Source organism: Diospyros lotus, chromosome 15, assembly GCF_014633365.1.
Source record: "Diospyros lotus cultivar Yz01 chromosome 15, ASM1463336v1, whole genome shotgun sequence".
In the NCBI taxonomy this organism is placed as follows: Eukaryota; Viridiplantae; Streptophyta; class Magnoliopsida; order Ericales; family Ebenaceae; genus Diospyros; species Diospyros lotus.
Window position 1 is genome coordinate 16,849,047 of NC_068352.1, and position 27,692 is coordinate 16,876,738.

At 36.5% G+C, this 27,692-nt stretch overlaps 1 protein-coding gene across 2 annotated transcripts in view; it reads left to right on the forward strand.

Moving 5' to 3' along the window:
- Positions 1 to 14,254, forward strand: part of LOC127792211 (probable galacturonosyltransferase 15) — a 44,887-nt gene extending 30,633 nt beyond the window's left edge. For both annotated transcript variants that reach the window (XM_052322641.1, XM_052322642.1), the window contains 3 exons: positions 12,620 to 13,198; positions 13,292 to 13,594; positions 13,728 to 14,254. In XM_052322641.1, coding sequence (XP_052178601.1) covers positions 12,620 to 13,198; positions 13,292 to 13,594; positions 13,728 to 14,012 — 1,167 coding nt within the window. In that variant the 3' untranslated portion in view covers positions 14,013 to 14,254. The remainder of the gene's footprint in view (positions 1 to 12,619; positions 13,199 to 13,291; positions 13,595 to 13,727) is intronic.
- Positions 14,255 to 27,692: the final 13,438 nt, after the last annotated feature.

The window sequence follows — 27,692 nt, forward strand, 5'->3', positions numbered from 1 at the left end:
CCTATATGAGGCTGCTGTAAACAGAGGGAATTTTTCGTGCTTGAATTGATATTGAATCTCTCATTTTTTTCTGTACAATTCTCTCCCATTCTCCCTCTCGTTCCCTTCTACAATTCTCCCTCATTTCCCTCTAAATTTCCTCCCCCCATTTCTATCCCATTTCCCTTTTGAATAATTATGTTCTTAGTTCTATTCAATCGGATCCTTCTGATTGCTAGCCCAACCCTGTTATAAACCCTAGGTTCATGACAAATGGTATCAAAGCAGTCATTCCTCGGTTGTGAGTTCAGAAATTCAGTTAGTGTGTCCGACTTTTGAAGGTGAGTTCAATGGTGATTTTGGCGAATATCGTTAAACATCTGTAGGCTTCGCTTCTTATGTGTTTGCAAATTTCGACCATCTTAGCGGCGGAATTCAGAGAAGATAGTAGTGGCAGATTAGACGGGCAACTCAGTACAAATCAGAGGAGGCGAAGTAGCTGCAGAACATAGTCGATCAATTACATGTGGTGTGGGCTTCAGGTGGAATGAATTGAATTCAGCTCCAATGATTCCAAAGAGGAGAGTGTTGGTTAACTAACATCTGAGGCCAGAAGAAGAAGGCGCGGCTGGGGAGACCGTTGAATCAATCGAGTCCAATGAGTAGTGAAGGCATGAAGTAGACTTAGGTTCAGGCGATTTGGAAGTTATAGCGATTGTGAGCAGATTGCGAGCAAGTCCAAAGGGTGTTATCCATCGCGTTTATCGATTCTAATCGACAATTCAGTGTAGATTAAAGGCACTAAATTCTGGTGAATTTCGACATTCATGGGACGGTGATCGGGTGAACGATTCTCCTAGATTGATGTGAGTTGATTGTCGATTAATACTTTGGGCTTAGAAATTAAAGGCGACTGGGCCAATTGGGTTCAAAGGTGCTTTCGGAGATGCCTAGAGCAGTTCCGGTTAATCGGAACTTGCAGGCGAATTAAACCTCCTTGATTCTGACGAAGGAATTCTTAGTTAATTGGCCTTGAGGCAGTAGATTATCTAACAGATTTGGTGAATTCTAGCAATCCTCAATTGCTGTGATTTCGATTGTGATTTTTGGCTGAGAGTGAGATGCTCTAGGAGACTCTAGGAGGCCAATCAAATTGCTGTAACTGTGCGACTTCTTCCGTTCCTAAAATAGGTTGGAATTTGAAGCGAAACAGAGCCTGAAATTTGCCACCTCTTGGATCAATTTCAGAGGTGATTGTTGTGAGACAGATAAGTGTGGGATTTAAGAATGAACAAAAGTCCTACTCCTTGGTCTTTGCAATGTTTTGTTGATGAGAAGTTGACCATGGGGAGTTGTTCATGCATGAGACAAATGGAGTCTCAAGGGCAGCAAAAGAATGTTGCATTTTCAGTTGGAGGTAGACATTATGAGGAGTTTGGCCAAAAGCCTCATGCATGGGAAAAGAAGTTTGAGAATGAAATCAGCCACTTGGACAAAGAAACAAGAAGTGTGGTACATGATACGAGCAAGGAATTCAGTTGTATGATACACGGACAATTGCAAGAGTTTGCAATGATACTAACTAAGAAGTATCACTATAGCTTTCCCGCTAAATTCTTCGATGATTATCGTAGGAGTTTTAACAAAGAGGAATTCCTAAAGATGGAGCAACCGGAGGAGAAGTGCAACATCAAAGATGATATTAATGGTGAATGGCATTACCCAAAGGGAATCGGTGACAATCAAATAGATAGGGCAGCAGATGCAAAGGTACCATCAGATATTTTTGAAAAAGAAGATCATGTTGAGGAAAATTCTAGCAAACACAAAGAAAAAGGAGTTTTTGGACTATTTGCATGTAATCAGGAGATTCCAACTGAAACTTCAGCCAATATTAAGGAAGTTGACGTTGTAAATGAAGCAAACAAGTTAATAGAAACTTAGGATTTCGAAAATGAAAGAAGATTGGATGGGGAGATTGGGGTAGACCACACTTTACAAGAACAAGAATCTAATAATCTCGGTGATGCATAGCCTAATCTAGGTGTAAATCATGTTAGGGAAGAAGGTCGAGATGGAGGCCAGGTGTCAGTCATTGAGAAATTGTTGGCTGGAATTAAAGTTGCAGTAGCTCCTAATGTTAATGCTCATAGACAGTCTTGGTATGAGTATCCTGAAAGTAAATCAAGATCGCTATGGGATAAGCAACGTAGTTCAAAATTTTGAAATCTGCCCCGATCCTGGCAATTGGATTAACGTCGAAATCAAAACATTCACATACGAAATAAAATAAGTCTAACCTTTAGATTTTCGAGTCGTTTGCAAATCCAAGCTCTCCAAGCATCTGGCCTCTAACTCGTGATACCCGACATGCGTCCTTTAGCGAGGAGAGCGGAATAAGAGTGCTAGCTCCCTCTCCTTTTCATGGCTTGTGTATGGACGGAAAAGAACCTCCTGTTTCAAATCGATGCAAAAAGAAACGGGAGAGAGTTAACGGCAATTTTTATTTTTCAACTCTTGAAAAACCACAAAACCATTCGTTAATTTGGGCAACCCCTAAAAATGTATTTATAGAGGAGCAAGACCTCTTAGGGTTTCCAAAACCCTAATGGAGATGGCCTGGCCCTTTACTAGTCCAACTAGTAATTTAATTGAATGGGTTTATCTTAGTCCAAATAGGAATTTAATTAAATGGGTCAAATCCAATTATAATAAGTTTAAATAAAATATTTGGTACAAATCGACCAAAATACTTTATTTAACCCAAATATTAATTTAATGCTAAATATATTTTATTTCCTATTTTCCACTCCAACAAATAGAAAATTATTAAATTAAAAACTTCTTCCTAATTTAATCAATTGCCATTTTAGAAAACTATTTCCTTTATGACAGTCACTCGTCAAATTGACGTTATTACATCTATTTTTTTTTTCGTGAGAACTTATGACGGTACAACTTCTTACCGAAGTGTCCCACTTAACCGTGCGTCCGCTTTCCTAGTTTAAGCAAGGGACTATACTTATTGTGTATGACTCATTAAGCTTTCAAATATGTTGACAATGTGTCAGTATGAACACATAAAACAAGATTGGCCTCTAAAAAGGCATCATATCTACCCAATTATTCAAAAGGATTCATAATCCATAAATAAACAACATTTCACGAGCATGATTACCGTGTAATTCGATCCTCTCATCAATGTATCTTCTGTGATCTCAAATCTGGTGATGTGTTGCTTGATTACGATCACATGAGTTTTCTTCGGTCCTCCGGATATCCTCACTAAATAGAAAGTGAATCAATAACTCTTTATTGATCTCTTTCACCATAGCCATGGATTTAAAGTGAATATCCACCGAAAGCACCTTAGATACATTATCCTCTATCAAGGGATAAACGAGTCTCATATTGGTTATGCACCCATCTCCATAAGCCTCACGATATGCCCAACGATCGCCCACATGCAGCCTTTGTTTAGGCCCATCGAAACGATGTCAAAGCATACCGGTCTTCTTATGAGATGACCGTGACAACCTTAGGTCCAAGGATTAGTTACACCCATCTCGTATGAGAATTCCATCAATGTATAACCAAAATGGATTCTCATGGCGAGTTATGTCTAGTGACACGTTCTCCAACATTAGTCACCTATGTACTTGTCTAGGCATCCCCATGCCTATGAGTATGGGACCCCTAATGCTATCCGATAGCAAAAACATAGCATATACAAGTCTTGTCGCAATTGTCAATGTCCATTCTTGACATTGCTACGACTTGTGACATTTAATGATGTCTACAAACTATAATAACAAGAAACCAATAGAACGACTTCTTGTGAAATTGAATAACTCTTTATTCAATAATAAATATGATTGCAATTGTCAATGTACAACATGTCCAATTTGATTGGGTCTAGAGCACCTTCACTAACATATCTAAGGCAAGTTTACAATCCTCCATTGCTACATTTCGAGGATGATGTTGATATTTTTGCAACAAAGCATGGTCGTGGGTTGAATGAGAATATAGTAAAGGCAACTATGGATGGAGATCTGCCACCCTTGTATTGGACAATAATGAACTACTAATGGAGGTCATAGACACGAATAGTCTTTACGTTGGACCCCAAGTTTCAACTACTAAGTATGTTTGTCTGGAAGTCACTGATTATGTCCTCAGATTGGAGATCAAACTTGAAAAGGTAGCTATTATTGGGGATGGTTGTAGGCTGCTTGAATTCAATAAAGTTTCTCCTATGGAAGTTTTTGGGAAACTTAGGCCTAGAATTATTCCTAGGAACCTAAGAACGAAGAAGAGGCTTAGAAGGAGCAAGAAGGAAAGAGGAATGAAACAGATTGACAAAGCGGGCATTGGATGACGAGCCAAGATTACGTGCTGCAAGTTCTTGGGGATAAGAACTCTTTCAAGAACGGGGGAATTGTTGTGACTCAAGGAACAATAAAGGGGCAATATGGTAATAGGCTAATAATAGTTGTTAGGAGATATTTTAGCAATTGGGTAGGAGCACATGGGTGAGTTGTGTATGTTGTTAGGAGTTAGATATGCCTATATAAGGTTACTGTAAACAAGGGGGATTTTTCATGCTTGAATTGATATTGAATCTTCATTTTTCTCTCTAGAATTCTCTCCCATTCTCCCTCTCGTTCCCTTCTGCAATTCTCCCTCATTTCTGTCCTATTTCCCTCTTAAATCATTATGTTCTTAGTTCTATTCAATTGATCCTTTCGATTGCCAATTCAACCCTGTTATGAACCCTAGGTTTATGACACACTACTATCATTCCAGATTGGTTATAAGAGGTTACAACCAGCTATGAGAAGGCTACCTGGACTAAGGAACTGCTAGAGCAATTAGTTAACTGCTAGTTGGTCATTGATCCATCTAGCAAACTAGGGTACAATAATCAATGGCTTAATATGATTTCAGGGAAGGATGGTGATAGGGGATTGTGACCAATTGAAAGCCAAAATCCTACAGTCCTTGCATGGGTTCCCTTTGAGAGGTCACTCAGGTATCCAGAATACTTATCATAAGGTAAAGTAGATATTTTATTGGCCAAATTTGAAGAAGTCAGTGATAGATTTTGTGATGACATGTGGCATGTGCTAGCATTGTAAACATGAGACGGTGGTAGCCTCTGGACTATTGTAGCCATTGGCATTGCTAGAACAAGCTTGGGTAAATATATCCATGGACTTTGTTTAAGGATTATCTAAGTCTGAGGGCAAGGACTGCATCCTTGTGGATGTAGATCGGTTTATCAAATTTGCTTATTTTTTGAGCTTTTCACACCCATTTATAGCGTAAGAGGTGGCCTGAACATTTTTGGATAATTTTGTCAAACTACATGGAGTTCCATAGTCCATTATTTCATATAGGGATAAGGTTTTTACGAGTTTATTGTGGCAAGAATTGTTTAGAGCTTTGAGTGTAAGGCTGCATATTTCACTACATACCACCTCGAGTCTGATGACCAAACAGAACTGGTGAATTAGTGTTTGGAGACTGACCTACATTGTCTCTGTTTTGTGTAATCTAAAGGCTGACATAAGTGGCTTCCATTAACTCAGTGATGGTATAATTCTTGTCACCACAGCTCCACTAAGGTGTCCTCATTTGAGGCCTTATACGATTATAAACCCCTTCTCCTGCCTGCCACTCTAGAATCTACATCTATAGCTGTAATTGACTCCCATTTATAGTGACAATAAGAAATTCTACACGTGTTGCACAAGGAATTAACAACTGCTCAAAACAAAATGAAGCAGTTTGCTGACAGAAAAAAAAGTGAACGGGAGTTTACAGTGGGGGATATGGTCTATCTCAAGATGAAACACTTTCACCAAAGAGCTCTTTCTCACAGACAAATTTCCAAACTCAGTCCTAGATTTTAAGGGCCATTTACGATTGTGGCTAAGTTTGGGACTATGGCTTATAAGCTCCAGCTACCTTCTACTCAGATTGATCCAGTGTTCCATGTCTCAATGCTTAAGAAATCAATGGGAGCACAGTCGGTTAGTTCTTCCCTTCTTACTTTATTTGTGATACTTCACCTCTAGTGAAACCAGGCCTCATTTTGGATATGAGGGTCATCTACCAGCATGGAGCCCCTTTGACACAAGTGCTGGTGCAGTGGACTTGCCTCCATCTGGATAACAATACATGGGAATACCTACCGAACTTGATGACTCAATTCCCATAGGTTGCCAAGCTACTGTCCATTTCTTAAGGACGATAAATTTTCAGGGGTTAATTGTAAGGAACCCAAAAGTTCTATAAAGGGATTCTGTAATAACTGTGACTCAAAATTCAAATTCATCTGTGATTAGGATTTCTAATTTGACTGTGATTAGAATTTTGAATTTGACTGTGATTAGGATGGCAAATTTAATTTTATTGGAATTTATCTCATCTAGAGAAATATCCTCTTGATTGATCTTCTGATCAATATATAATTTTCTGTGTTTATTTATAGATGATTTTAGGTCTATAAATAGGAAACCAATTACTTGGAATTATTATAGTAATATCATCTTAGTGATTTTTTGGTGGTAGCAATGTCACTCTTGTTGTACCAATATTAGCTTAGTGATATTTTGTTCTTTCTATCCGTGGTTTTTCCTGATTTGGGTTTTTCATGTTAAATTATGTATTTGTTTGTGTGATTGATGGTTTGATTGTGCTTTGTTTTCCATCCAAAATCGTAACAAACTGGTATCAAAGCAGTTGGATCAAATCATCAACTATTGGTAGATCACAACAATTGGATTTGTAGTTGTTCTTCATCATCTTGGCTAGGGTTTCAGGTTGCCTAGTTGTTGTCATCGTTCAATCGTCACCGTAAGCTATCAGCCTTCTCCATCGCTGTCCGCGCGACTGTCAGCTTTCCTCCTCTATTCTTGTCTTCCCTTCGCAATTGACCATTGGATTTTTGCCACCATCGATTTCCGCTATTGCCATTGACCGCTGCCTCTTTTATTGTTGATCGATCTCAACCCCCATTGCCACTCGTCCCCTTGCTCGCGATCGTAGATCAACCATCGTCGATTGTCTCCCGCCACCATCGCCTATTCGTCTTCCCCTTGTGATCGATCTGCTGTCATCGACGTTTATGCTATCACCTTCTTTCGGTTGCGTCGCCCTCAGCAACACTCGTCCAGCAGGCCCCTCTCGTCACCGACGATTGTTCTTCAAGCCTTTGCCATCGATGACCATTCCAAGATTCCTACCCAGATCTTGGCCCAAATCCGATCTTGATTTGCCAAGACCCATTGGTTCACTCTGCCAACCTAGATTCGATAGATCAATATATGTTTTTCCTAGATTTACTGCCCCAGATCCGCTATTCTGGTTTATTTTCTATTGGAGTTTTATTTATCGATCGTTTGATATTATTTGAGACTATTTAATCTTTCGTAATGGCCACTTTGAAGTATGATATTTCATTATTGGACTGAAATATTATATTTTTGCTATGGCATGTTAAGATGCATGCAATTTTGGTATAAATAGATTTAGATGATGCATTTTTGGGGTTTGGAAAAATGCCACAATCATAGAGTACTAAAGAAAATCAACGTAAGGATCGTAAGGACTTATTTCAGATATGTCTACATTTATTTAATCAAATTTTACAGAACGTTTTGAAAGGAAAAACTGTTGTTGCTCTATGGTTGAAACTAGAACGGTTGTGTATGAATCAATAAGTTGCATCGCAAACAGAGATTATATTCTTATCAAATGACAAAAGTTACATCGATTGAAAGCCATTTAACAACTTTTAAGGAAATTGTTTCTGATTTGGAAAGTGTAGAGGTTAAATATGATAATAAGGATTTGGTTTAAATTTTGTTATGTTCTCTATCGATCTCATATTTAACTTTTAGAGACATCATACTCTATAGTTGTGACACTCTCACCCTAGATGAATGTTATGATGCTTTGTTCTCGAAAGAGAAAATTGATAAGTAAATATTTGGAAATTTTGAAAAACAAGGAGAGTGTCTGTTGATTAGAGGGAGAACACATGAAAGAAATTTTGGTGGTAAAGGGAAAAGTAAATCCAAGTCAAGAAATAGAGACAAAACCTGTAATTATTGTAAGAAAAAAGGACACATCAAGAAGAAGTGTTATAAACTACAGAACAAAGTTAAGAGATAGAAATCTGAAAGGGAAACAGCCAGAGACTTCAGGTGAAACCAATGTTGTTGAAGATAACAGTAGTGATGAGGAACTTATGGTGGTAACTAATGAAATTACCAAGCCTAGAGAAGATTGGATTCTTGACACAGCATGCACATTTCATGTCTCCTCGTAGGGATTGATTTTTTATATATAAAAATTTGGTGATATGTTGATGGGAAATAATTCTTTTTATAAAATTGGTGGCATTGGAACAGTTAAAATTAAGATGTTTTATGGCGTTATTAGAACCAGTGTTCTAAAACATGCTAGGTGCTAATTGGGTGCTAGACTAGGGCTTAGCGCCTAGGTAGGGCTTAGGAAAACTGTAGTTTTTTTTTTTTTTAACTTTTTGATGTAATTTGATGTTATTTTCAGGTAAATCATAGTTGGAAAGACAAGTGAAATAATGGAATTAAGGTTGAGAAAACAAATTATTGTAGATTAGTTCTAGGTTCAAGAAGACAAAAGTAGTGGGCCCGGTTAATCGGGCTCGGAACCTAAGATGCCGATTGGCATGAATTCACAACGGCTAACGCCTTTGGGTTTTCTTTTTGAAACAGAAGACTGATGTTTTTGCTACTTTGAAGCAATAGAAGACTATGATTGAGAAGCAAATTGAAAGACAGATTAAGCGTTTTAGATGAGCTTCTCCTAATTATGTCTAGGAAAGTGGTGTTTCTATGCTTCTGGGTAGCGAACACTGGTTAGAACTTTAACTGATGTCATACATGTTTATGATCTTAAGAGAAATCTTATTTCATTAAGTACTCTTGATTTAAATAGGTACAAATTTTTTGGTGAAAGTGGAGTCATCAAGGTCAGTAAAGGTGCTCTTGTTGTGATGAAAGGTAAAAAGCAGTACGGTGGATTATATATTCTGCAAGGTTCTACTGTTACAAGTGTTTCTGTTGTTTCTACTTCTTCTTTATCTGATACTGATATTGCACAGTTGTGACATATACGTCTTGAACATATGAGTGAAGTAGGTATTGACTAAATTGAGTAAAAGAGGACTTCTTAAAGTGTAAAGTACTGAAAAATAGGAGTTCTGTGAGCATTGCATGTTTGGTAAGGAAAAATGAGTCATATTTAATAAAGACATTCACAATACGAAAGGGATATTAGATTTTGTCCATTCTAATCTTTGAGTCCTACTAGAGTACAGATATATGTTGACTTTCATCAATGATTTTTTAAGGAAAATCGGGGTTTTCTTTTTGAAACAGAAGATTGATGTTTTTGCTACTTTCAAGCAGTAGAAGACTATGATTGAGAAGCAAATCGAAAGACAAATTAAGATGGTGTTCTTTTCGTATTTCAGTTTTGAGTTTTGAGTTTTGAATTAATTTTCAGTTGTGTTTTGAGTATCTGTTTTGAGATTTTTGAAAACGTGTTCTTTTTGTCATTCTGAAAAACTGTTTCTTAAAATAGAAAATTAGAAAACGTGTTTACTTTGGAATTTTGAAAAAACTTATTTTATGATATTTTATTCAATGAATTTAATTATTAAATAATAAAATTAACTCTTTTTAATGAAATTCTACTATTAAAATAAAATAATAAATTTGATTAACAAATTACTGACATACATCTTAACAATATGTTATATTAAATTATACACTTAATAATATACTATATGTTATCCTATATTTTTAATTATAATATAGATATATTACATTTTTTAAATTTTAAATAAATATATAATTTTATTTTCAAAATTTAATAATATTTTTTTCTTTTTTTCTCTTTTCTTCTTCTTCGGCACCCTGCATCTTCTCTGTTGCCAGCGATCACTGTTGGTCAGAGATTCATACGATTAGAGCCTACCATTAGAAACTCCAAGCCGAAGGGGTTAACATACACAAAAATGGGCCAGATTTAACAGTTGGGTTTTTGTAGATTTAATTTTTAATTTTCGGCCACAAGCGAAAAACCACTGCCAATCGCCACCGGCCATCGTGGCCGGTGCTTTCCAGCGATTAGAGGCAACCGCCTGACACCCAAGGGCCCATCAACTAACATACCCAAAAGCCAGTAAGATCCAATGGCCAGATCTTCTTATATCTAAGCTTAAACGTTTGACCAAACCCAACACCTGCTTATATATGCACTGCCAGTCACCATCGGCCACTGTGGCCGGTGGTTTCCGACTATCAGAGGCAACCACCTGACACCCAAGGGCCTATCGACTAACATGCCCAAAAACCAGCAATAGAAGGAAGAGAAGAGATGAGAGAGGAGATAAAACCAGCAAGAGAGCAACAGGGGGTGATAGATTGCAGCTTGCACTGCCGATGGTGGGTGCAGTTGACAATGCAGTCGACGGCAGTGATGGTGGTGGTACCGGCGGTCGACAACCGAAGGAAAGGAAGAAAGGAGAAAAGAGAGAAGAGATGAGAGAGAGGAGATATGTTGGGTCTGTGCAAGATTGCCGGGGGGGGGGGGGGGTGTGTGTTTTTCGCGTTTTGGGTGTCTTCAACGTGTTTTGGCTGAAAATACCCAAATGCTATTTTGGGTTTTCTTTATAAATTTTTTTCTTTTTTTCAAAAATATGTTTTTGAAAATAACAAAATAAACGCGTTTTCAATGTTTTGAAAAACTGAAAACTCAAAATGAGTTGAAAACAGCGAAGAGAATGCAATTTAAGCGTTTCGGATGAGCTTCTCCCAATTATGTCTAGGAAGGTGGTGCTTCTATGCATCTTTATCCTTTCTTTGAAATGAGGCTGTATCCACAACATGAAATCGTGACCTTCCTATCATGAAAGAGCAACCTGTGAAATCTTTTGTTTATGTTATTTCATTTAAAATGGATATTGTTGAAAAAAGAAAAGTGTATGCCCATTTTTGTAGAGAATGATGTGCTAGAGCTCATCACACTATACTTCAATGTTAGAAACAGATCGAAGACTTTTGAAATGCCATGAGTAACTTGTCAAGGAGTTGTATTCTCATATTTCTTTCTCACATTATTCACAATCTCATTAAGATATTGTTCTTCAGCTATTATGAAAACACCTAATTTCCTTTTTATCTTTAATGGTTTTGAGTAGTGGAAGTTACTCATTCTCTATTGGATATTTTTACTCTCTATTCCTTTTTAAGGTTCTATCCTTTTTTCCTACATCACACAAGGACCACATTTATGAAAGCTGTGAAATATCAAACATATTCCGTCAAATTATGGCCCCATAACCAGCTCCAGTTAGTCTGAATATTTGTATGAGTGACTGAATGAAGTTGAAAGAATACGGAACATGGAGTTTAAGTAGAGGCCTTTCATTCAAAAAATCAATAGGTTTTTATATTTTCGCCAAGATTGCAAATATTTCTACAAAATGCATGTGGTCTTGTAACAAAATTTAGTTGTGGAATGTATGTCCAATTCATAACTACATAAAATACTAATAGGCCGAAAGAGATTTGAGTAGATGAACAGATTATTTCATACATAATTTAGCTATTAAAGCCGAAACACCTAGTATCCAATACCTTAATCACAATGTGGCATCAAACTTTCTACCTTTCTCACATAATTAAGAAAGTCACCTTAGAATAGCTTCTGAACGTTTCTTCATGTAGGAAAGTTAGTTATATTGGCACCTTGTCAATTATGTCATAGTATCATAAATCTCCTTATCTTAAAAAGTGTGCACTTTTACCTCCTCAGCTATAAAAATTCAATGACATTAACATAAAATAGAAATTACATTTTCATTCTTGTCTAATTTCCTTTTATTTCTTTGTTTAATGCACCCCCTTTATATGTACCAAGAAAAGAAAAAAGGAAAACAAAATTCAAACACTACTGTCTCCAATCTTTCTTATCTTAATAAAGTTTAGGCAATCTTATTAATTTTTAATTTTTCTAATAATTTGTTAGAAGAATTAATTTTTCATTGTAAAACTGTACTTGCACTTTTTGTATATAAGAATTCATTTCACATGTACAAGTCAGGTGACTGACATTTTAGTGAAAAAGAAAAAAGTGACAAAATATCATACTTGAGTGGCTAGCCCATTGGCATTTTGTTAACTGATGAAGGTCGGTTGGAACCGTGTTTTTATAAACTAACTCTAATTAATTGTACTTCCTTTCTTATTTGTGGTGGTGCTTGTGTTTTTTGTTTTTTTTTTTTTGGGGGGGGGGGGGGGGGGGAGTGGTGTTTTTTAGAGATGCTGGATGGCAATGCCAGTGTTTCATTTTTATGACATTTATAGTAAGGCAAACTGGTTGAGGAAGGACTATAAGCTAGGATAGCACATCCCTCTTCTTCCCCTTTATACTTGGCAAAAAAAAAAAAGGTTTTCTTTTCACTAGGTCCCTTTAGAAGCCAGAAGCCTTTTACAAGAATATAGCACCGTTAACGTACATGACATCAACAATATTTACTGTTGGAATAACAACTAGAGCAACCTTTTGCTTTATACAGATATTGAAGATGGAACAGAAGATCCAATCAGCTAGGTGGCGTGAATCCATTTATTGGCATTTGGCTTCACATGGTGTTCCAAAGAGTCTTCATTGCCTTTGCCTGAAGTTGGCTGAGGAGTATGCTGCAAATGCCGTGGCACGATCCCGCCTTCCTCAACCTGAATTTGTTTCTCGTTTGACTGATCCTTCTTTTCACCATGTTGTTCTCCTCACTGACAATGTCCTTGCTGCTTCTGTTGTCATCTCATCGGCTGTAAAAAACTCAGCCCAGCCTGAGAAATTAGTGTTCCACATAGTCACTGACAAGAAAACTTACACTTCTATGCATGCATGGTTTGCAATAAGTAACATTAATTCAGCAGTTGTGGAGGTCAAGGGGTTGCATCAGTATGATTGGTCTCATGAAGTGAATGTTGGAGTTAGGGAGATGCTAGAGATTCATCGTTTGATTTGGAGCCATCACTATGACAATTTAAAAAAGGACTTGGAGTATGACACTGGAAACGAAAGAAATTTAGAGGTTCTAAGCCCAAGCTGTCTCTCCCTTATGAATCATCTCCGGATTTATATCCCTGAGGTATTTATTTTATTTGCTGTAGTTTATTGATGAATCTGAATGTGAATTTGTGGGTGAAAAAAAAAAGAGTCTTATTTTCATCATGGCCAACAGCTATTTCCGGATCTGAAGAAGATTGTGTTCTTGGACGATGATGTGGTAGTACAACACGACATATCATCGCTCTGGCAATTGGATATCAACGGGAAGGTTGTCGGTGCTGTTGTTGACTCCTGGTGTGGGCACGAGTGTTGTCCGGGAAGAAAATACATGGACTACTTCAATTTCTCCAACCCAGTTATAGCATCTAACTTGGATCATGACCGATGTGGATGGTTGTACGGGGTGAATGTATTTGACCTTCAGGCATGGAGGATGACCAGCATCACTTCAGCCTACCATCAATGGCTTAAACTTGTGAGTTTATTCTACTTGGAAGCGCCTTAAGATGCTCCCTAATGCATTTCCTATTATCTGTAGCGATTCAACAAATACTACTTTTAGTACAGGATCCTCGTTTGCTTGACAAAAAAACATTTTGTTGCTTTAGAGTCTAAATTCGGGGATGACATTGTGGCGTCCTGGAGCGCTTCCACCGGCGTTGATAGCATTCGAGGGTCATGTCCATCCAATCGATCCTTCATGGCATCTGGCCGGATTAGGTTACTGGTTTCCCCCCGTTGGGCGACAGATACTGGAAGCTGCTGCTGTTATACATTTCAGCGGACCTGCAAAGCCCTGGCTTGAGATTTCATCGCCGGAGGTACGAAGCTTATGGAACCGACATGTAAATTTCTCGAACGAATTAGTTAGGAAATGTAGATTCATGGGGTGAAGAGGACAAAGTCCCCTTCCCTCACTCTTTTCACGCATTCGTTTTGAGAGCCACCACCTAACCAGAGGAGGAGGTATATTAGTGTGTCACGCGGAGGGAAGAAGGTTTTGCCTTCAGTCTCTGCTTACTGTTTTACTCTTATTATTATTAGCTTTGTACAGGATTATTATTATTATTATTATTACTGTTACATTTATAGATATAATTCGTAAGGTAGCACGCCATAAACAATACTTTTCAGATATTTAGCTCCAGTCATTTTATAGACATAACAATGTACGATGCTGTGAAGTAGAGTTCACTTGCTAAAAGTTTCCATGGTTATTTTCACTTGTTAATGATAATTTCTTTGCGTGTGCATTTCCTCATAACCACCTATCTATAAATGTGCTATTTACAAAGTGCTATGAATGATGTATTGAGTTGTGCCCGGTTAGCCTTAATCTCATTATTACATTACGAGAGAGTCGACTATTTAAATTTTAACTCTTATCAATTTTGTTATTTGTCTAAAATTCATGTTCTTTTGATCTGATAAATTTAATGTTGATTGTTGAATAATAAATCTTCCTTTATTTGGATTTAAGATAGACTAGAAATAGGAATGTACGGGGCAGAATGTGTTATGCTTAAATTATTTGATGATATTTATTTATTTATTTATGTTGTGATTGATATTCAAGACTTTCTTTTTAGATGTGCATTAAATAAAAAGTAAATTATATGTAACATCTTAAAATTTTAATATAAAAAACACACTCCTGTAACATATAAGAAGTGAGAGTAGACTTTCATTTGCATTTCTAACTTGGCCAAAGTGTAACAAAGGTGAAGACGAGGTAGTTTTTCCCTGAGCAAAAGCTAAAGAGGTGCTTGGGGCGGTAATTATATTAGATCTAGGAGCAAATTTGGAAAAGTGCTGGTCTCATATTCATAAATTATTTCAGCTATCCTCCCCTCAAATGGGCTAAATTTGCCTTGCAAACTTGAGGGAAGGCTGAATCTGGGAGAGGGCAACAACTCGAGCCTGCCCCTAAATGCCTAGAAAGTAGAACCCAAAGTGGTTGGTTCAAATATGGTAGGAAAATTCGCTCCTAGGGCTAATCTTTTGTTATCAATTGATTCTTTAAAAAAAAAAAAAAAAAAAAAAAAAAAAAAAAAAAAAAAGCATCAAAGAAAGCAGACTTGCTCATCACATGAGAGCAAAGGACCAAAAAGGCGGTCCAACAGATTGAAAATGCTAAGATAAAAGCTCTGATCAAGTTTGAATTAGGTTTAATTAAAAATAATAATAGGCAATTTTATCCTTTATTTCAAACCGTTTATTTATTTTTATTTCAAGCCAACACAAATATTCTTTTTTAACAAATTCAATATTTTTTGGGGTACATTTCATTGCCTACTCCTAAAATTTGACTTAATTATAGAGAGTATTTCTTACATTTTAACAATAGTAATGAATTTACATTTTAAAAATTAAATTCAAATGATTATTTTCTTTTCTTTTTTTCCTTGGACTTCTCTTTTTTCTCTCCTTTCCTCAATAATTTTTTCTTTCTCTAAACTACATATATATTTTATTTGACAAAAATAGAAAATAAATAGAAATATATATATATTAAAAATTAAAAATATATACACAAGAATAAATATATATTTATATTTGTAATCCAAATACATATATTTTTTAAAAAAATACCTTTTTTTTTTGTGATCTGAAAAAATGACTTAAAGACCCATAAAACCAAGTAATATACTCAAGACTTCTTTACAAAACTATTGATGTAGAATTAGATTTTCACATAGAGAAAATAAGGTAGCGAGAGAGATAAAAGAGACTTTTCCTTCTCCAAGGATTGACAATCTCGATTTTCTAACGATCAATGGCGTCAAGCAATCAATAGCCAACAATGGGCTATTAACAGTAAATGTGTATTTAATTGCATTATCTAGAATTTAATTCTAAATAATATTGCCTAGAAAATAAAAATCACCTCACCCCCTTAAAAAATAAATTTCATGAAAAGAAACTTTAAATACTTGTACCATATATATTTTTCTATAGAAAAGTTAAGAGTGTTTGATTGTTTTTCATAAAAAATGTGTAATAATTACATATTTTTCATAATAAATGTGTGTAATTAAACACACTTTTAAGAGTTTTTTTTTTTTATCTTTTCCAACCATATTGTCATATTCCAAGTACTAGGGAGAAATAAAACAAGGAAAGAGAATTGACAAATAAATAAAGGTATTTTAATCATATTCGAATTATAAATGAGGTTAACTACTAAGGAGTTCAATGCAACAAATTTTGTAAGTCAAGGTAAGTTCATGCTATTTCTAAAAATTTAAGGGTATTGCTTGCAATTAGTTCATACCTTAGGGGTAAAAAAGTGTAATTTTCCTATTTTCTATATCAAGCCAATCCAAATTCATTTATATATATATATATATATATGCGTGCATGCGCTCCCATACATACATGCATGTATAAAAAATAATATTCTTATAAAATTCTTGTTAATAATACCACAAAAATAAAGTTATGTTTTTGTAAGTAGAAATCAATTTAATAAGAGTTTTGTTTCTTAGTGTATGATTATTAATGAACTATTTCATTTTTGTGTAGAACTTTCATTCATTATTGTTTGAGTGTGAATATTAAGAGAAACATGAAATTTAAGATTATGTATATTGTTTGCAACACAATAATTGATGACAAGTCTAAATGTATTTAGAGACTAAATTATACTTTTTTTTTCTCCTAGAATACTCAAAATCAGTTCGGATTACAAATGAAATTACAATTCCAAGGGGCCAAAATGACATTGTTTTGGCAATCAGGACCAAAATGATGTTATTTTGGCCCCATTTGACTTGTTTCCTTTTTTCTCTCTTCTTTCCAAAACCCTTTTTAGTGTCAACCATCTTTCTTTTTTCTTTTCTCTTCCTTTTCTCTTTTTTTAGACATAGTCCTAACTTCGACCACTCCTCATTTTCTCTTTTTTTTTTTCCCACCAAATGGGTTTTGAAGCTAAAACATCGAGTTTGGTAAGGGATCTGGAATGGCAAACGACAAGCTTGAAAAGGTTTTAAAAATGAGGAAGAAAAGAGAAAATAATGAATGACTATAGCCTTTCTCGTAGCTCGATGGAGTTGGAGAAATGGTAGGATCTAGATCTGGAACGACAGGCTCAAGATGGGATTTGGAAAGACAAAGTTCGAAAAGGTTTCAGAGAGGAGGAAGAAAAGAGAAGATGATGGGTGGTTGAAGCTGGGACGGTAACTCCTTGGAAAGGAAGAGAAAAGAAAATAAGAGATGGATGATGCTGAAAAGGTTTTGGAGATGAGGAAGAAAAAAAGATGAAAAGAATTTGAGATAAGGCATAATTGATCACCATTTGTATATGAATATGTAGAGTACATCATGTTTGAAAGCAAAAAAAAAAACATTCTTTTGCTGACCTTAGCAGTCTTTATTCGATACTAGGTCATTTATAACAAACTTATACATTCCCTATTTACTCAACCAATGTTGGGGTTGGTTATTTGTCAGCACAGGTTCAACTTCCTCTTCTGGTATAGGGTTGGGAGCCCTCAGCCAAAGAAGTATTTCAAAGAGAGTAGATAAACAATAAAATGCCATTTTGGCACAACTCGATGAATTTAGTAGATTTTTTTAGGAGGCCTTCTAGTAGTAAGCAATGATTGAACCTACCCAATCTAATTTTTACAATGTGATGGTTAGCTATTCACGAACTAGTTGTACCTACCTTTTCTTTTTTAGGGTTATCAGCAATGTAATTCATCCAACAAGAAACCTAATTCAAATTCTAAAGCTACAACACAATCAAATTTGAACGAAGAAAATGTCATTGAATTAAATCGTACCAATCTCTACTAGGGGTTCTTAGCCTATATATGACGAGTTAAACTAGTTGTTTTCTTTTTAATTTTTTTCTTAACTTAAAGAAAAAGGGAATAGTAATTGTAGGAATTCTCTTTATCCCATTCAGAAGTATCTCATCTCAAAATTCTCCATGACAATTTGTCTCTAGCATGACCACTTTATGAAATGTGGAGGGAAGTGGGGTAAATGTTCGATAGCACCCTACTGGAAAGATTCATCTTTGGCTAATAGGTACTATAACTAATATTCTTGTGATTGATTTAATAGGCCTTTTCTTTTACGGTTCATATTCCAAAATAGGTTCATCCTTGTAGTAATTGAATGAACTGGGTTGTGCCCATTCCAATTCAAAATGACAAAAAAACTAGGCAGCAATAGGACCCTTAAAGAGGAAAGGGGCAAGAGAACTTGACCTTTGAGAAATGAACAAATTATATTATCTTGTCAAAAGCCAAGGGTTTTCAAATAGGCACCGAAGGCGTGAGTGTAGTAGATGTGTAAGTGTTTTATCTTTCATTCCTTCCTCTTAGTCTCAAATTAAGTTGTGTCGAGACTACAATTATTACTTTCGGGTTCTTTCCCCAACCAGTCACTCGTGTGGGGGAGTTCAAGCTTGGAGACTTTTCATTTTGGGGAATCAAATTATCGCGCAACATGCATTTTGGTTCTACATACTGAATTAGAGAGTTTTGATTTTTTAAGGATTCTTTGTAATTAACATAATAGAGACTACAAAAAACCATAGTTGCATAGAAATTGCTTGCCGAATAAAGGACTGTCGGTCCAATTAATTACATTACACAATTCTTTATGTTCATGTTTGATATAGCTAAAAAAAAATTCTCCTAACTTTTTTCAACCCTCTCTGCACCTTCAACAATGAGATTTCAAAAGACAACTCTTTCTCAATTGATTCTTGATGAATGATTGAAATGAACAAATTGCCTAGGCTTCCCAGCATCCAATCATCTCATACCTCTCAACCCTATCCCAAATATATCATTCAATAGATCCAACCCATTATTAGGGTTGTAGTAATAGCATCATTATTCATCTTTGCCTCACTACTGGATGAGTGAAATCTACTCGCTTATGCTAGATGGGATTGGATTTTGTCACGACTTAGGCACTACCTTCAAAGGTTAATGTTTAGCCTAGACTTAAATAGCCCAACACATCTTCTTGGCCAGCCGATGTGAGATTCGCCAAGGTCATTCACCGGCTACAACGCACCAGATTCGCCCTCCCTTTCAGACACATGCTGACCCCACCATCCGATAACAAGAGGTCGACTCTGATACCACTTGTCACAACCTAAGCAGCCCTCCCCTTCGGACGCGTGCGTCCTCGCACGTGCTGGCCCCATCATCTGGTAACAAGAGATCGGCTTTAATATCACTTGTCATGACCTAGGCACCACCTTTAAACCCGGTGCGTTGTAATCGGTGAGTGACCTTGGTGAATCTCACATCGATTTTCCAGAAGAAAATGTTGTGCTATTTAAGTTCGGGCTAGGCATCAACCTTTGAAGGTGGCGCCTAGGTCATGACAAATTCAATCCACCCTCAAGCCTTGAATGAGCATATATTGAGAGTGGATTGAATGATATGCCCCTAAAAAGTTGAGTTGCATTAAGAGAATAGGTAGGCCTTGTTAGCAGCACAACATTAAGAATAGATTCAATCAAGGGATTTCTCTTGCCTCTTGGATCCACTGGGTGAGTGAAAGACATTAAGAAAGGCTTCAAATCCCTTGTAGGGTTTTGAGGTTTGAAGATTGGTTGCATTTCTTCGATTGATATATTCTTATAAAAAAGAAAAATGCCTTAAGGTAAAAGATTGTACCTAGGAATAAAAGTTCGGCCCCTTTCACACTATATTTTGAATTAAGGGCCTTAGAATGGATCCACATCATATTCATTACTGAATATCTATTATACTGAAAAGCAATTTCTCGAATTTGTGTAGGAATTGTGTAACACCCTGTGTTACTGATGTTAGAAAATAAAATAAAATAAAATTCAAAGAGTGCTCTTTGAAGGAGAGGTGAGAAATAAATGATGGGCACTAGGAAGGGGCATTCTGGTAATTTGGATAGTGAGCGGTCCGATGGGCCCTATGGGCAATTTTGAGAAGTAAAGTAACAAATTGTTGAATCAATGGCAGGAAATGCCATAGGACTTGGATGTCCAAGAAATAGGACAAAGGATTGTTGAACGTTTCGGGATGAGACTAATGGCTCTAAAAGAAGACAGATCGGGAATAGTTTCCGATATAGCTACTGTATAAGTTGAAATTATTGGTTGAACCGAATGTTCGTGAGGGGCAACAGAGAAATTATCAGTAAGTCAGAGGGGCCCGAAGGGTTGCCCGGTTTTATGAATAAGTCAAGTTGAAACGTTTTCAGGCTGAGATAAGGTCATGTGCAAGCGTAGTGACGAAATCGATTTTACCAAGTAATAGACCGATTATTAATTTTGGGATAAATCAAGAATTGTGTGGTTTTGTGGTATTTAATTTCAAGCTCAGAGGGTCCAAGAGTAATTATCAAAATTACATGTGCAATTATAATTGTATTAAGTGGAATTAATGAGATTTGAGGATCTAATGTATAATAATTATATATATATAATTATGGGTTGGGGCCAAGTTCTGAATAACAACATTGGATCCAAAAATTTGGTCTGCTGAATCATTTGGCCGAGAGAATGAGTAGAGAAAGGGAGAGGCTGAGAGTGAGAAGGCAGAGGCGTGCAAGATCGCAAGAGATCGGGAGAGAGGTGGGCTGATTGGTGGCCGGCTAGGGGCTGGCCGAAGGCGGCAACGTCAACAGCGAGCCATGGCCAACGAAGGAGACAGTGGCCACCACGGTTGCGGCGATGGAGCTCGATGGCAACGATGGTGGCTGAGGTAGTGGCGATCCGCTTAGCTGAAGGGCGACCAACGACAATGGTGAGCGACGGCCGCCTGAGGCGTTGGCAATAGAGGCCGACGGAGCTGAAGCAGCCATGGCAGTTGGTGACTAGTCGCGCGAGGAAGCTGGGCTACGGCAGCTCGCGGCGGTGGCGGCTGGCCGATTGTGTGCGGCGACGAGATGCGGTTGTTGGTGACGTCGTTGGTTGCAGTGGCGGTCGGCAAAAGGCCAACGGCAGTGGCTAGCTGGTGCGTGCGTAGGCACTGTGCGCGCCATGGAAGAAGGAGGAGGATGATGAATAGTGGAGAAGAAAATAAAATAAAATAAAAATAAAGAAAATTTAAAAAAAAAGGAGAGAAAATAGAGAAAAATAGCTAAAAAATTTCAGAAAATTAAAGAAAAATTTTGGAAATTAATTTGGGGCTCTAGGAGCGTACCGAAAGTTCGAAAAGGAGGTTTTGAGAGCAAGGTGGCATCCCATAAGGCGACATCGATGTGGGAGTTTGGTCGATTTTCTCCTCGAGATTTGATGAGATAAATTAATTATTTCTTTCTAGTTAATTGCATTATGTAAGATGATATAATGTGAATTGTTGGTTGGATCAGACCCTCGGTTGGGGTTGTTGGAAGTGGTTGATGAGTGGGTCTTTGCGGTGAATAGTATAAACATAGACCCTGGTTTAATTTTGTTGTTAGGTTTTGAGATTTCATCTAGGGTCGACCGAGGAGGCAGTGATCCTAGAAGAGTTCGGCGTTCAGGCTGGACCTCGTGCCAAGGTAGAGATGAGACTTCGAGCCAGATAAAAGACGACCCCAATGGTGGCGGCCATGCGAATGTTTGGTAATATGGTTAAATATATGTTATGTGCAGTGGTGTGTTGTGCATGTTCTATAAGTAGTCTAATGGAATCTTATGGCCATGGGAGAGACTAAATGCATGCGGTAATATGGGAGGTAAGTGCCTTGAACAAGTAGGTTCGGAGAGCAGTGATGCCTCGTCATTCATGCATAATTATTTGTCATTGCATTGCATATATTATCTTGTTTACATTCATTTGCACCCTTATTGAGTCTTTATGACTCATGAGGTTTTACCTCGTATTGTAAATGTTGCAAGTCCAAATGCAAGTAGGGATTATGTCGGGAGGTTAAAGTGGTGACTAATGTTATTGCCGCATTGTAAATTGTATTATCTCCTGTATTTATTCATGTAGTGATATGTATATATATGTCTTTGTGGGTGAATGTGTATGTTGTCGGGCGCTGGATGGTATCTCGTTTGTTGTAATCGGTATAATGTAGTATTGATTGTGTAGACTTCTGATTGATAGTGGCTTATTTGGTGGAGCCAAGTTTAGGATCAGGTAAAGATCAAAGAGATACTTCTCATAAATCCCAGTACTCGGTAAATATTTAATGTGCTATTTTTGTATCTGGGTCACCTTTGGCTTGTTATGAGGTGAGCTGGAGAAAGGTGAAACTCATTCGGGTTTCGGGTCCCGTCTGCTGTGCTTCTTTTTATATTTTGGGACCTACTCCTCGAGTGGAGCAAAGGGAAGGACGAAGTCTAATCTCCACCTAGGACATTTCCTGATTAAACATAGTCAATCTCTTTATTAGTTTGGTGTTGTATGTGAGTAATTCGGTCGATTATTCATCAGTAGTGCCTATAGGTGGGAGCAGGCCGTTACAAATTGCCATCATTTGTCATTTTTTCGATAATAGTCTTTCCAAGCAAGATGCACTTCTTATGTCTTTCATCTTAATTAAGTACCAAATAGAAGAAACTATTAGGAAGGAGTTTGTGGATGTTTTTTCTTATAGCTGGGGATAATTCTAATATCGCTACATCATTCCATTCCTCAGAAAAGATGATTTATTAGTTCACTAGCTTGGTAGAGGTGAATAGGATCAAGTGAAAGTGGTTATCAAAAATCAATATCCTTTTTGGGATTGAGGAAAGACGTGGGATGATTAGGCCAAAGTGGTTGGTGAAGTCTAATTTATTTCTTACTTCAGTAGCAAAGTTTGACTTTGCGCAGCAAGTGGCATAGAGTGATTTTAGCTTCGCCCTTGGAGCACTGTTGATTCCAATCTAACCTTGCCTCAGCAAATATAGCTCTACCCAACCCTCCCTAGTTCGGTTGAAAGCCTCACTCCCTCCATTGATGGGTCTAACCTTCTCTATTAGCTTGGTGAGTAAATGATCATGCTAGGGTCAAATGATCCTCCTGCAAAAAGACCTATTTCTATCAAAATGAACAACAATACTAAATGAGAAAAGCCATTTCTATCTTATTCCTAAAGCGCACTAGCTACAAATCTTTCTAGAGCAAGAAGCGAGAAAGTTGACTTTGAGAGAGAAGGTGCTTGTTGCCGCTTTATTAGGTTTGTTGCTTGTTTTTATATCTGCTGTGAAAGGTTGCTTTATTTAAGACGGGCTAGCACTTTAGTTTGATTGTTGGGGCTTATAATTTCCTTAATAGGAGTCCTTTCTACCCTACCTATCTCTACTAATAGTTAAGAGAGAAGTTGAGCTATTTCCACATGTAAACTCATCCCCGGCCATGCATGCCAATAATGCTATAGGTATAAGTATTCCTTAGTGGCATTGGCATATATTTATTCATATGGATTCTCTTTAGCCGCTTTCTCAAATACTAATATATTGATCTTAAGATTCTTATCTTCACTTTATTAACCCCCTTTTCAAACTTAAGAGTTAGATGTCTTGTTCAAGATTAGATAGCCATCCTCACAGCTTTATATCCTGAAATCTTGACATCTATTTTTTGCTGTTTTCAGGCCTTTTTCATTATCCATTATCGTTAATATAATCTTTCTTTTCATTGGGATCTTGATCTTCTACAATTAGAGTTATACTCTTTAGTATTATAGTTGGCTCAAAGCCTTCTTATGGGTCAGCCCCTCGTCATAACGTTCTAAGAAGTATGATAACTAGAAAATCACTAAGCCCTATGAACTCTATAAGGACAATGGGGGAGGATGGCCCTCAAGAGACATGGCCCCAAAATGTCTATGTTAGCCCTCAGCTTAAAGTCGAGGGGTCCTCGTCCTCATTATGATTAGTCAAGGGTTCCAAACCCTTCTCTAAACGCCAATCCGAAGATAACCGAGGGAACGAGGTTTGTATGAAAAAGAGAGGCCTAGGAAGGAAGAAAGTGGGATGTGAGAGAGTCCTCTGACTCAACTGTTTATGATACCCCTAAGAACCTTGGCATAGAGGACTTTTCGACTGTAATTTCGTTTGCAATCCAGATTGATTTTAACTATTCTCATTATTTAATTGTCAATCAAAGTATCTTATCTTTATAATTTTGTTGTTTCACTTTAAATATTATAAGTAATTTCATATATATTATTGTTTCAAAATGTAATTTAATATACTACCATTTGTTTGTCGTTTTAAAAATTTACAATATAATAATAAAATATTAACTAAACACTTATTTTTATAATATTAATTAATACAATACCATACTCAATTACCAAGCATTATTTGTATCAACATTATATTTTTTTATAACACAAGACATTGCAGCAAATACTGCACAATGCATAAATGCTTAGTAAGTCTTGAGTGGGGCACTGTACTTTAATAATAATAATAATAATAATAATAATAATAATAATAATAAATATTTAATTAATATTTTACTCAATACAGAGATGCAAAAAGACATTAATATATTAAGCACGCATTTTAATCAAATATTTTTATACCTGTGATTTATTATTCCTTCGTTGCAAATAATAAGTTAATAAATTCACTTAAGCTAACTAAGATAAATTTAATCAAGTAAAAATAAAAAAATATATATTAAAAAAGAAAAAAGAGACGGCTGGCTAGAACCCTATTTTCCAATCTGCAATGGAAAATAGAGCCCAAGAGGATGATCGAGTTTGCGCATCATTGCAGGAACAGGAAGAAGTGAGAGAACAACTCTCTGATTGTTAGAAAGAAAATAAGACAAATAAATTTAACATGTTGACACATTGCAACAAAAACTGTAAAACCCACTGATTGCAAGAATAAAACTAGAAACTATCCAAATTGATGTGAACGGTAAAGATGGAAAGGCAAAGGCAGTCCAAGAACATATAATTCCAAGTCTTGAGCCAATTACTTGTTCAAGGATTAAATAATTTCAAAAGAAACTTGAGTTATTTATTGAGAAGACTCCAGTCCATTTGAAAGAGTTAAAATTCAAAGTGAAAAAGTTAAAATCTAAATTAATCATATTGCTCGTTTGCTTGGAAGCCCAAACCAAAATGCAACCTAAGCACTCTATGATCAAGTTCAAACAGTCAGCCCATTTGCCAAGCCCAAGCCTGTTCAACAAATTCAAGTCTTCTAACTGATGTCATACATAATGTCACCATTCATTTGTTCTTTATGTTTGAGGGTGTTTTGTTTTTTATGTATCATTGTGTTTTATCATCATAATTCTCTTTGTCTTTTATCATCATTAACCTCATTTTGTCAAAAGAGGCAATGATGTTGCCTATCTTTAATCACTATATTTTTCTTTAATCATTGTAATTTGTCAACAAGACTAGTATTTATATATGTGATCTTGTAATATTTTAGTATAAACATTTTTATGAAGAAAATGCAAAGAGCATTTTTACCTTAATTTTTATCTAAGTAATTCATTTGTTTAGTGACAAATTTACTTGATTCTTATCACTCTTCCTTGTTCTATTTTAGAGTGTGCTGAATCAAAATTAATATTTTCTTATTTGTGATAAATTTTCTTATCAAATAAGGGGTGCTAGTATTTCTTTTATATTTTGAGTACATTATATTGATATCAGAGCATAGGTTTTGATAGAAGACGCACCAAGAGGGCTTTCATCGAAAGAAGCTCAAATCATGGGTCTCAAACAAATGCAAGAAAAGATGATGGAGCAACTTACTCGTCTGACTCAAGCCTTTGAGAATAAGAGTTCAACAACAACACATTCCTCAAGCACCAAGAAGGGCTATCCATGAAGATGAGGGCGAAAGAGATAGAACTGGAGACGAAGCTAGCATGGTTAAACCATGGTAGATGAGGCAGCAAAGAGATCCAGGAAACAATATCAAGATAAAGATTCTACCATTTAAAAGAATTATCTCATCGGAAGAGTACTTGGAGTGGGTGTAGCAAATGGACAAAGTATTCGAATATCAAGAGTATTCCAAGATAAGAAAATGTAAACTTGCAGCTCTTGAATTTACAAATTATGCTAATCTATGGTGGGAGAACTTAAAAGCACAACGTAAGAGAGATGGAGAAGAGGATATTAGGAGTTGGAAGGTTATGAAACGTTTAATGAAGAAACGTTTTGTTCCCGAATACTATAGGCAGAAATTGTATATTAGATTGTAAAGTCTCAAGCAAAGTGACATGTGTGTTGAGAATTATGTTAAAGAATTCGAAGTGTTAATAATGAGATGAGTTACAAGAACCTCAAGAGCAGACCATTGCTAGGTTCTTAGAGGGATTAAATAAAAAATTGCCAACACGGTGGAGTTACAACCTTTTGTGTTTTCGGTGGAGTTACAACCTTTTGTGTTTTTGGAAGATATAATTAAACTTTCCATTAAGGTGGAGAGACAACTGAAACACAATCTAACTAAGGGGTGTCTCTACAAGTTGGTAATAAAATGACCAACTCATTTTTTACACCACTAGGAACAGTTTCAAATTGGAGTGCAAAACGAGTGGAAAGAGAAGACTCTAGCAAACAACTAACAAGTATCAGTAAAGAGAAGGAGAAAGTAGGTGATTCTAATCCTCCAAAGAGGAGCCAAGACATCAAGTTTTTTAAATGCCTTGGCCATGGACATATTGCTTCCGAATGTCCAAATAAAAGAGTGATGGTTCTTCAGGGATCACAATGGGAGGTAGAGAGTGAAGATGAGGCAACAATAGAGGAAGAAGATGAGTATGTGGATGAAGATAGTTTACATGCTGATAAGGGGGAATTACTTGTGATTCGACACTCCTTGAACTTATAAACAAAGATAGATGACGAGCAACATGAGAACATCTTCCATACCAAGTGTACGATCATTGAAAAGGTGTTTGGAGTGATTATAGATGGAGGGAGCTGCACTAACGTTGCTTCCACTATTTTGGTGGAAAAATTGAATTTGGCAACAACAAAACATCCCTACCCATACAAGCTGCAATGGTTGAATGATAATGGAGAAGTAAGGGTTACAAGGCAGGTTGTTGTGCCGTTTGTAATTGGGAAAACATACAAAAATAAGTTGTTATGTGATGTGATTCCAATGAATGTGAGTCACTTGCTTTTAGGAAGACCGTGGTAGTATGATAGGAAGGTTATACATGATGGGTTCAAAAACACTTATTCTTTTGTCAATGATGGAAAAAACATAACTTTAGCACCTCTTAGTCCACAACAGGTGCAGCAAGATCAACTCTTAATGGAGAAGGAAAAGAAAGAAAGTTTCCTTGCAAGTAAGGGAGAGAATAACGAGTTTTGTCCATTCACAATTTGGTTTTAATGCTAATAGTGAAGGAAGCAATGCTAAATAAGGAAACTTCTTTCCCACCATAAATTAAGAAGATTTTTGAAGAGTTTGTTGATGTGTTTCTAGAAGAGATAACAAAGGGATTGCCACCAATTAAAGGAATTGAACACCAAATCAATCTCATGTCAGGAGCTACTTTACCAAATAGACCAACCTATAAAAACAATCTGGATGAAGCCAAAGAGTTGCATCAGCAAGTAACTGAGTTGTTAGAGAAGAGATATGTAAGTGAGTTAATGAGTCCTTGTTCTATACCAGATTTGGTAGTGACAAAGAAGGATGAGAC